Source organism: Prosopis cineraria, unplaced genomic scaffold (assembly GCF_029017545.1).
Source record: "Prosopis cineraria cultivar Desert tree isolate PC_DT_omini unplaced genomic scaffold, ASM2901754v1 PC8, whole genome shotgun sequence".
Classification (NCBI taxonomy): domain Eukaryota; kingdom Viridiplantae; phylum Streptophyta; class Magnoliopsida; order Fabales; family Fabaceae; genus Prosopis; species Prosopis cineraria.
This window is the reverse complement of record NW_026555339.1, coordinates 817,951-830,072: the sequence shown is the minus strand read 5'-3', so window position 1 is coordinate 830,072 and position 12,122 is coordinate 817,951. Positions and strand designations below refer to the sequence as shown.

Here is a 12,122-nt window from a genome sequence, read left to right as displayed (position 1 = left end):
AGATGAGAAGGAAGAAGAGGAAGGACAAGTAGAAGGAGATGAAAATGAAGAGGAAGGAGGACCCAGAGAAGATGAAAATGAAGAAGAGAAGGGACAAGTAGAAGGAGATAAAAAAGAAAAGGAGGGAGAATCGGGTGCACAAGAAGAAGTAGAAAAGCCAATTAGAAAAAAAGACTCTAAGGGTGAAAGAACACTAAGACGGTCACAACGACAAATCGTCAGCACTATTCGTTCACCCGTTTTGGATGATAGAGGGAAGGCAAAAAGAGGACATGAAGAAAGAGGATAATGTACAGAGAAAGAAGTTTACCAATATTGTACAAAGTCTATTCCACCCAATGAGGGATATGAGTATGATATTTTACCTTACTAGTTCATGCATTCATAATCGATTGGTTGATATAATTTTATTTTCTGTAACAGGAAAATTGTGGAGATTGAGCAGTATTATGTGACAAGATATGAATGCAAGTATCTAGGTCCTAGACAATGGATCAGTAGTTCGGTGAGCAAGTGTGCTAGTTAAAATAGATCAAGTTACAGTAAAATTTTAATGTAACTGTAATTTTATTATATAGGTTGTTACATTAATTGGAAGACTTTTGGTTAATGAGCAAAAGGAAAAGGATCAACTTGTGCGGCGACATATTTTTTATCCAGATTTTACGATTTGTCTTACAGTTTAATTCCTTTGTTTTATTAGGTGCTTACAAGTTACAAGTGTTACATTTTTTTCATTTCAGGGAACCATAATCCACCAACAAAAAAGATGGGACTTGGATAGCCATTTGAAGGACTTCATGCCAACTACTATCGGGTATAACATAGGAGATTGCGATTTTATTTTTTTCCTTATAGTGTTTGCATTGCATTGGTTTTGCTATGTTGTGGAGCTGAAAACAGCCACAATGTATGTGCTGGACTCGATGCTACCATCTGGTAAAGAATCAAAGAAGAAAAAGAAGAATATAAAGAAAGCGAAGGAAGCGATGTTGTCAAAAGAGAAGGAAAAAATGGCATATTTTATGGTATGCCTTTTCCCATAAAATGATATATAAAATTTTGTTGGTAAAAGCTTCTTATTCACTTTATTCTTATTCTCAGAAGAGCAGGTTTGTAAAAATATTAATGAAACTGAAACCTGAACTTGTTGATGACAATTATGACCTTGAGTTGAAAGTGGTGCCTATAGAACAGCAACCGACGACGTGAGTAAAAAAGCTGAAATTGTGTACATGTAATTAAGTGTATATTTCTCAACTACGTGCTGATAGATTTCATATTTTTTGTAGATCTGATTGTGGAATGTATGTCATCTTTTGCCTTAGACAGTGGAATAATACTGCACGAGAGGAATGGGGTGGCCTTACTATGCTTCCTCTAACAATGGTAGGAACAAATGTTAAAGTTAAGATATAATTTGTTATGTGTGACAGTTTTCTATCTTGTGAGTTGACTTTATCTGATTGTATAGGAACAATTGAGTGAAATGAGGAGTCAGGTATTGTATTGGTTGGTGACTCATCCACACAACAGAGTGGGCTCTCAAGTCATGACGTCCATTTCGAATGCTGGGCATTCATGGTCCAAAAGATTGAAATCATAGTGCAGACATTTGTGATATGTAAATTAAACCTTTATGTAATTAAGTTTTTTTCAGTGACTTCTTGTATATGATACAACAATTAATTTAAAAAAAACTTTGACTACATGTTCAAGAAATTTGACAAACTGTTATTGATTTTCATTGACTCATGTTACTTTTAAAACTGACGTCCGGTTTTTCACAATATATGTTATGGAATTTCCAAGTGAGGTTAGTGGAACACAAATTGTGCCTAGCAGCTTATCCTTACATAATGAAGTCCCAATTCATGTTAGGCTCTTTCAAAACATACATGCAGCTTTTTTCCAAGTTAGGTTAGGACATTCGCAAGAGACTTTGCTGGAACCCAACTTGTGCCACATCGGTTTCCATCAAATAATAAATTTCCAAGTTACATTAGGAACTTTGACAACATATGTTAGTTACTTTTCCAACTTAAGTTACCAAATTCTCATGTAAGGTTGCTAGAACAAAACTTGTGCCAAATAGCTTATCCTTACGCAGTCAATTCGCAAGTCACATTAGGCTCTTTCAAAACATGCATTCACCTTTTTCCCAAGTTAGGTTAGGCCATTCTCAAGTGACTTTGTTGGAACCCAACTTGTGGTAATACTTATCCTTTAACAATGAATTCCCAAGTCACTTTAGGCACGTTCACAACATACGTTAGTTATGTTTGCAAGGTAGGTTAGGGAATTTCCAATGGCGGTTTTTGGAACCCAATCTGTGGCAAGACTTACAAAAAAAAAAGAGTTCCCAACTCATGTCAGGACATTTCACATTATACATTAGCTACTTTTCTAACTCAGGTTAGGGAATTCTCAAGTAAGGTTACCGGATCTCGATTTTTGACAGGTATCTTCTGATAAACAATGACACCTAAGTGGGGTTATTCATTTCACAATTTATGGTAGAAATTTTTCTTGCTTTGGATATGAAATTGCCAATCAACGTTATTGATTCCTATTATCTGACAAGTCTCTTAATTGTCTGAAATACTGCACAAAATTTTAATCCCAAATAAGGTTTTATGTTGTCAATAGTTACATTAGCAATATCCCTATACTATGTTAGTGAATTCAACAATCTTATGCCATGATAGCATTTTTACTTAGACAAATTTAGACCTGAAATTTTCATGCTTTATATTACATTGATTGCAATACATGTACACCATATTTGCATCCCTTTTTACCCAAAAAATATCCCAACTACCTAAATGGTACCTATGCAGTCCTTATAAAAAAAACATGGACTGCAATCCCATTTACATAACCTATCACCTCCATAAGTACAAAAACATATGAGGTGGCTGCCTGTACAAAAGGTCATTTAATAGCAAAATGCACAAAATAAATAAAAACCATATGCATTTCAATTTTAAACTAACTAATATGCATATGGTTTTCACCCCCTTTCAATCCCTATATTGGATTAGGATTCCTACATCTATTCTTGGTATGTCCAGCTTGATTACATCTTGAGCAATGATACACTTTTTTATTCTGAAACTGTAACTCTCTTCGCTTGGTAGGTGGTCGCCCTGGAGGACGTATAGTCAGTGGTGGTTCCAAAAAGGTATTCTTTTCATAATCTTCATAATGTAGCTCGGTCAACTGAGGCATGTCAATGGTTTCTACTGAAATCATTGTGGAGCTGTAAATTTTTTCTTGTGCACGAATAGTGTAGCATTCTTCAACATATGAATACACATTACCCTGAACTAATTTTATTGCTGCACATGCATGTGCACAAGGAATTCCTACCATTTTCATTCTTGACAAGAGCATTCTCGCAATGTTAGATTCACTCTCAAGTCATTGTTTCCTACCTTCACTAGTATCATATTCACACTATAATGTTCAACCACCATAACTTCAACTCTCAATACATTCTCCCTCAATTTTGCCTCAACACGTGGTCCAACTCCGTTTGACCAATTCGCCATTTCTATTTTGCTATTGTATAGCTTCCTCACTAATTTTGCTCGGTGCTCATTTATCAACACACATATATGATGTTTTCTCTCTTTCACTAACCAAGCATTGAAAGATTCAGCATGGTTTAATGTTATATTGTCCCATCTTTTGTATGAAAATCTTGCTAACGCCTAACGATTTATGTCCCCATTTGGTTCTAACCATCTTGCCAACTGTGGAGAGAAAACCATCAAATGACCCATAGCAACATGAAATTCTGTTTCCAACCTTACATATGCAATATTATCTAACAACTTAAGTGCATCTTCCTTGGTCATCCCATCAATCCTTCACTTGCCTCTATTAATTTTTGTAAATTCTGAGCTGCAATTTTCTTTGACATGATGATAACAAAAAGCATGTCGATTGCCATCAAATATTGCATGCACTGCACCAACAATAGCATTATGCCTGTCTGACACTATGGTCAATTGAACTTGGTGTGTGATCTCTCTCACATTTTCAAGAAACCAAGCCCAATTATCATATGTTTCTCCACCCACTATTGTATAAGCCAAAGGAAATAAGTCATTATTTGTATCAATTACAGAAGCTGCTAGCAAAGTCCCCTTATATAGACCGCTTAAATAACTTCCATCGATAAACAAAATTAGATGAGCACTTTGGAGAAACCCTTTGATACAGCATCCATATGCAATAAAAAGTCTATCAAATCTATAATTTGTCGAGGCAACCCACTTTGCAACTGTGTCTGGGTCCGTCTCCTTTAATTTCTCACAAAGCCATGGAATCAACATGTATGATTTTTGTGGAAGCCCATGTATTTCCTCCAATGCTCTATCTTTTTCCCTCAAAGCTTGTCGATATGTGAGATTTAACCTATACTCTTTGTAGAGGTTTTGTCTAATCTCATTTGAAGTTTTCTCTACATTCCCCCTCACAGCATCAATGATGATTGATGATGTCAATCTTGAGTTAGCCTTTTGCTTTAATAGGAGGTTGTCTTGAGCAGAGTGCATGTGTTCATTGTGGAATTTTTTCATACACAATATAGAGGTTGTCTTCCTAAGAGCATAAGCTGATATCTTCCATTTACAACCATCAATATTGCATTTGACAATCATCTTCTTAGGGCTGTTTCTCACAAATATGTAACCAAACCTATGAGCAAGGCTGTATTTATATAGTACTTTTCTGAATACAATTGCATCATCAAATGTCTGGCCAACACCCATAAATAAATCCTTTCATTTGACTGAATTAACCTCAGGCAGTGGTGCAAAGTATTTTATGTTGAACATGGCAAAGCGGGTGATATACTTTCAAGCTCTTGCCTACAGGGAGATCCTGGCAGTGACCATGTTAACAAATTCTCCATCCTACATTTATAATTACTTACAGGTCAATATAAATGATCATTAAACTAATTAAACACATAAATAACTAAGAATAACAACTTACTCCATCGAGTTATCCATTGTTCCATTTATTTCATTATCATTTGTCTCAACATACACATGTGTTGACTCATCATTATACTTTATCAAATGTTGTACTCCCTCATCGTTTAACAAATCTATGTATGTGTCTTCACTAAACTTCACTGTAAATTTTAAGTCAGCTGCACCACTTTCAACTCCTATCATTGATGACACCATCCTCAACAGCTCTTCATGATTTATGCCTTCTCTAATCAATTTAGAAATTAACCTCCCACCTTCATAGGTCATCTTCCCTTGTAAATCTTTTACAAAATGTCCATCAACATGAAGATAACAAAATACTTCTTTTGCTGAAGTACTTGCCATATGGGAAATAAACCTGGAACAATTACAAGCAACATACAAATTTAATACTTCACAACTGTCCATTCCATAATCCCAACCTTGACTACATAAATTCAACATCTATGTTACATTTTTCAACATTCACGTACTTTTCAACACAGATCATAAAAATTCAGCATCCATGTTACATTTTTCTTGTTTTTCACTCCTCAACTTTTTTAACTGTGTCGTTCTCGGAAATCATTTCTTTCGCATGTCTATATATAAAGTCTAGTAATCATTAAGAAGACTACTTTTTTTTTCTAGGTATAAAACAAAGAGAAATGGTGCAAGACAGCATTTGCAAAGATTAAAACATTCTTTCTGTGCGTGCATGACAGAGGACATGTGTAAAAAAAGAAAACAGAGTAATGGAAAAGAAATGGAAGAAGAAGATGCAGACTTCACTTTCATGCATGGTAGAGGACGAAATGTAAAAGAAGCAATGCATACAATTACCTATTAGAAGACGATTATGCTCCACTAATTTTTTCCTAACATTTTCAGCGCACGAGAGCACACTCCATCAGTATTTTTTCCACTGAAAAAATAAGAAAACAGAGCACACGAGATGAGCTTCTTTCCTGTTACCTTTCAATGTTTAGTGAGGGGACAGTTTTGTAAACTCAAATTTGTTTTTTATCCCACTTAAAGACCATATCTTTAATTGAAATTTCTATTTTTCAGGATCCCTAACTGGAATTAATGTCCTTAGGGGGTCCTCAATCGTCATTCTCCCTATTTTCTTTATTTTCACCAATTATCTCCCTAATCTGCGCATGTTAACTATATTTTTATGGGAGAATGGCATATAGGTTCAAGAAGATTAATTAATTTAAATTAAATTTTGAATGTTAAACTTTAAAAATTTATAAATTATTTTTTAATTTTATAATTTTATTGTGATGAACTTATGATTTATTTTTTAAACTTTAACATAGTTATATTTTTTTATTAAAATCTAAAATATAAATTACAACTTTATCATAACAAAATTACTAAATTGAAACTTAAACTTATAAATTCTTACAATTTAATATTTGAAGTTTGATTTAAATTAACTGATTCCTTAAAAACTTTATATCATTTCTTCCTATTTTTATACCTCAAGGGAGAGAAAAGCAGGTTAATGATTAGTTGTATGAGTGATGACGTCATCTGCTGCCATTGAAATTGAAAGGGTTATTCAAACCCAATTACCCAACATTAATATATCTGGGTGTGTACATGAATGTATCTCTCTTCTCTCTCCCCCTTAAAAAGAACTAAACTAAGGGTAAAATTTCTGAAGGAGATAGAACAGAAATGCGGCGACTCTGCAGCGGCGGATATACATCAAAATTCAAAATTTACCTTTAGCTTTCATTTCGAGCTTTGACATTGCTCGTATTTCACGTTGGAAGATTAAAAGTTATTACTGCACTGCGTATACATCAAGACACACTGTTTGATTGATATGAACGTGCGTCAGTCAGTAGTCAGTACAGATCCAAATCATTAGGCAATCGTGAGATGAATATGACAGCTGAATAAGAATCGAAGACAAAACTTGATAGTGGCAACTGGCAAGTAAAAATATCTGGAACAGTGTGCATATATACTGTATTTGCAAGTTCCCAGAGAACACCAACAGGGGATATATAAAGAGGATCGCATTCGTCCACAGTTTATGCATGAGCAGGAAGGATTAGGTTTTATCGTTATCGTTCCCCAGTCAGCATATCTATATATATATATATATAAAATATGGAATAATCACCACCCACCCACTTGATGAAGAATTCTTGGCAACTCCCCAACCATAAGATGTGGGGCTGCAAGAATGTCATATTCGTTTCATCAATTATTGAATGAATTTGACCATATTCTTTCTCTCTGATGCCATTCATCGATCCTTCCAGGCCAGTGTGGGAGCCCATTTATTAAAGCTTATAGCTCAACCGTATATATCGTTGGGACCAGTATATCTGATCCTCTTCGCAGCATGCCTTACCCTAAAATGACACGTACCACACTTGTCGCTAATCTTTGTTGACTTCCTCTCTGCGGCTTCCCCGCCTCAGCTTGCCGAAAGTGTTCTGCAACGTGCTTCTCTCTAAAGCCCCATCTCTTTATCTGCTAAAAAAACATATACCAGGCTTTAATTTCCTTACCCAAAAAGTAAAAGACACACAACCCATCAGCTTCCACCCATCACTCCCATGCCACACCAAGATGCTTATCATCATCATACCTGTTTGATCGTTGCAAGTGGTCCTACTTTCTTTATTCAACAAAAATTAAAGTTTAAATCTACATGTTTTTTTACCTTTTTTCTGCCAAAGTCACAAAGTACACTAGAAAGAATCAGCGTGCTGCATATTGTTCATCCTCTCCGATCACCCAAAATGGTTAAGTCTAGAAACGCTCACCTCGTATGCCTCGTCCTTATTCGGAAAGCCCTCTGGTACCTCACACCTCGTCTCATCATTAATTTCATATATAATCAAACATTAATATCATATGTGTATGTCTATATATATATATATATATATAAAATCACTCGTACTTAGCATTGCTGTCTGGTCTCCATACAGTATGATCATTAAGCCTGATGTGTGTGTGATGGAGTTAGTTTGTTTACTCGAATAATTAAAGAGGCTATACTGCATGCGTATCTAAAGCACAAGGGAGTTGGCCAATCAAAGTGGTTTCAGGTTTAATTTAAGTAAATAAAGCAAAGTATCAAGTGCAGTATTAAATATATATTGATTATGCAATAGCAATGGGGAATTAATGTGGCATGACGTCCCCGCAAGGCACGCACTTGTTGCGATAGATTCGAACATTAACGTCAATGACCTGCTTTTGCATCAATAATAAAGGTTTAATTAAGATAAAGCAAAAGCATTTATACTTTAAACTGCTGGGTCTGTGTGTGTGTGTGTTGATGATCAGTAATTGGGGGGGTGAGCTGTTTTATTAAAGGAAGAGGGACCTGCCACTATATGGTTCCATGCGTCGGCCTCCAATTCGATCTCCAGCTCATATCGCGGGAATTACAAGGGTGTCTTGAACATTCCTTCATTATTTATGTTTTCTGTCACATTCTTCGTTTTTGACAATTCGCATAACAAGAACCTTCCCTTTCTCATTCTTTCATTCAACTTAATTATTCTTCCTCGCTGCTTCAGTTTTGAATCAAATCACTCACCAAAATCCTGCAAACCACTAATCACGACTTAATATCAACCAGTGGCAGAGCCACGTGTAATTGAGGAGGCATATGCCCCCTCTCAAATGGAAAAAATTACTTAGATGGGATAAGGATATTTATATTTTGCACTTCCTCTTTTTTATATTTTACATTTTAAACTCATTTCATGTTATTTTTTTAACTCAGATCCAAAATTAATTTTTTAACTCAAAAGCCCAATAAATTTTAGCTCACAATTTCAATATACCCTAATAGTAATATGATTTTATAAAAAATTAACATTTATTAAACCTTTAAGAAAATAAGAAAAAAATAAACTAGCTCGTGTCATTTGAAATCTCAAATCAAATTTGAAAAAGGAATCGGTTGAAAAAGCCTTTTCTATTATGAAATTTGTGAAAAATGGTTGCATAATTGAATGAGCAAACCATGAATGAATGATTGTTTCATTATTTATATTGAAAAAGAAATATTTAAAAGCATTGATAATGAGTTGATTGTTCAATGATTTCAAAATATGAAATCATGTAGAGAAAATTTATAAAGTATGTAATTATTAAATAATGTTTTATTATTTTTTAAATTATAAATATGTAAATAATTTTGCCCCTCCTTGCCCAGGATCCTGGCTCCGCCACTGATAGCAACTATTCATGCAGAAGCAGTCATGTATAGCAATTGCTTTTCATGAGCATGAACTCTAGGGCTCATGATCAGATTTTTATTTACTTAATCAAAGACCTAATTTGAGCAGCACAATCTTTGAAGGAGATAGAACATGAACGATGACAACATATACATTTTATGAGAGAGAGGAAATGGAAATCAGAGTAAAATTAACTACAATATAATCCCGAACCTTTTCACCTAGCTTTATTAGTGCCTGATGAAAACTATTATAAATTGGCGCAAATTAGTTTCTGACAATTCGTTATATAGTTCCTTATTACCACCCTAATTTAACTCGCTCTATATATGCCTTTTCTAATAGAATGAGTTTCCCTACTCAGAGCTTCAACAAATTTTAGGATGACGAATAATGAATCTGTATTAATCTGTTTCGTATACTCTTTATTAAGGGACGAGATGGATCACTCGGGCATTCATGGACCATATAGGGTTTAATGAGCCGAGAGGGCTAATTGATAGCAGCAAAATTCGTGTGATGTTTAAGCAAGCAATGATTGGATAGTCAATACATACTGATTTACGGGCTCGATTTCTCAAATTAATCCAGTCAAAACAAATTAAAGGAGCTAGCGTGCTAATAATAATATTGTCCATGGATCGAGGAGACATAGTCCGAACGAAGCAAGAGATGGAATAAAATTGACAGTGATTAAAAAAAGAAAGAAAGAAAGAAAGAAAAAGAACTACCAGTGATGCCTTGGGTAGCATCAATAAGGATAAGTGAGTGGTTCATTGCTTATGGGCATGGATGATAGATAAAGGTAAAATAATTAAGTCTCCACACTTTTCTTTTGGTTTCTGCTTTCTCTTTTTCTCTTCTGCAAGATGTTTAAAATAATATGGAATGACCAATGGGATAAAACCCACATATATTCCTTCCAAACGTGATGATAGCAAACTCTCACAGGCTACAGCTCTATATAAACCCCATCATCCTCATGGCCTCTTCGCACAGCAACATTCTATGCAAGCTTCCCTAGAAAGGCAACATGTTTTGGCTTCAAGGGGAGGCAACGAGGGGTTCTATCTCCCCCAAATTAATCCCTTAATTAATTTTTCTCTGAAATGATCCGATTATTGGAGGTTGCAGGTGGATCAGAGCTATATCTGCAAATAAGATTTCAAATGGAGAATTTGAAGGGTAAGGGAGGTGACAGAAGAGAGTGAGCACACATGGTACTTTCTTGCATGGTTTATGCTTGGAACTATGCGTGCTCACTCTCTATCTGTCACACCCACCATCTGCCCCCCTTTCTCTCTCCTCTTTTATTCACTTTCTCTAATATCGGTATCAAACTCCATCTCTATATCTATCCCTAACCCTAACTTTGCTGCACATGATAAATACAGTATATATACGATCCATGTACGATTGTTTATAACTAACTACACCATATAGCCAGCTTATATATATATATATATATATATCATAGTCAATTATGTGCTGTTTTGCTGTTGATGATCTTAACAATTAGGTTCTTCTAATTCTTGCTATATATGGGAAGCATGTTTTTATTAATTTGGGATGTACTGGACTCGGCGCGCAAATAAGTGCTAACCTGTTGATACAAGAGGCTGTTGATTTCTTTGCTGCAATTGATTAATTTACATGTCATCTTCAACTTGTGAATATGTGCAGTCATGTCAGAGACACATGAATCTATTTTTTATCCTTATTGGTGTTAATTATTTGATTTTCACGCTTAATTAGAAGAAATCTTATTAGAATGGTAGGCTGTTTAATTAGTTTTCTTTCTGCTTCATGATATTATAACTAATTTTCTAGCTATAATATAATCAAAATCGCGTATTTCATCACCAGATGGAGACAGCAAGTGACAAATTAATTATGAAAGGTCTTATTTTTGTAGTGTTCTTGCTTCTGTTTGGATCTGCCTCCAGCCCTACTGGTGGCCTGTATAGATGACTGAGACAGAAAGCTTCATTAATGGTGGAAACATACAAAGGCTTGTTCTTGATTTTTCCCCTCTCATGTTGTCCATCACGTTGGTTTGTTCCTCTTTAAAATTAGTGAAAGTTAAAGTGTGTATTCAAGGGTTAAACTTTTGCGATTAGTCAGTCTTGACAGATACATCTGGATTTTGACTTCTTTTACTTTCACTGATATCATTAATTCATGCCAACAAATACAGCTCCACGAACAGGGAAAGATAATTGCTTTTGAATGTTATTGATTTCAAAATAAATCAAGCAAAAGCTCCGTTTTATCCATAATATATATATATTCCACGGTCTCCAAGCTCTTAAGACTCAACATGAAACAAAAACATTATTACAGAAGCAGCGATAGCAACATGCAAGTCTCAGGCCAATATCTTCGTAAACTGACCGTGCAATTTCGCGTGTACCATGAAATCATTGCTGCACTATTTACTATTCTATTTAATTAGTTCATAAAAAGGCAAATTGCCCTACCTTTTAATTAAGTTCTCCAAAATATGCCAACATTTCATCTCAAATCCATGTTTTGATAAAAATATCTTTTTAAGATATAAGAAATTTTTAATTACATATTTTAAAGGCTTATATTTTAATGCTATTTAACAATTAGAGTGGATGCCATGCACTCACACATAGTTCAAGATGGAGTATAAATATGCTTCTTAGTTCTTATATTTTACATTTATAGGTTTAGCTAATTGTACAATTAGATTTTTTACAATTATAATTATACAATCGTCCTCATGTTAATTTTTTTTTTAATTTTCAATAGTGCAGATCTATAGTTATTTAATTTTTATAAAACTTGACATGAAGAAATACTAAATTATTCTAATCTTATCGTTAAATATGCACAAAATCACATTATTGCAATGGAATATGCACAAAATCACGCTATTGTT

At 34.5% G+C, this 12,122-nt stretch overlaps 1 protein-coding gene and 1 long non-coding RNA gene across 2 annotated transcripts; one reads left to right on the top strand and one right to left on the bottom strand.

The window, feature by feature from the left end:
* Positions 1 to 3,875: 3,875 nt before the first annotated feature.
* Positions 3,876 to 4,781, bottom strand: LOC129318297 (uncharacterized). The gene has a single exon (XM_054963026.1). The coding sequence runs from the start codon at positions 4,779 to 4,781 to the stop codon at positions 3,876 to 3,878; it is 906 nt and encodes a 301-aa protein (XP_054819001.1).
* A 5,338-nt stretch (positions 4,782 to 10,119) lies between these two features.
* Positions 10,120 to 11,350, top strand: LOC129318747 (uncharacterized). The gene is made up of 2 exons (XR_008595301.1): positions 10,120 to 10,546; positions 11,130 to 11,350. It is a non-coding gene; the product is annotated as an uncharacterized LOC129318747 (long non-coding RNA).
* The last annotated feature ends 772 nt before the right edge of the window (positions 11,351 to 12,122 follow it).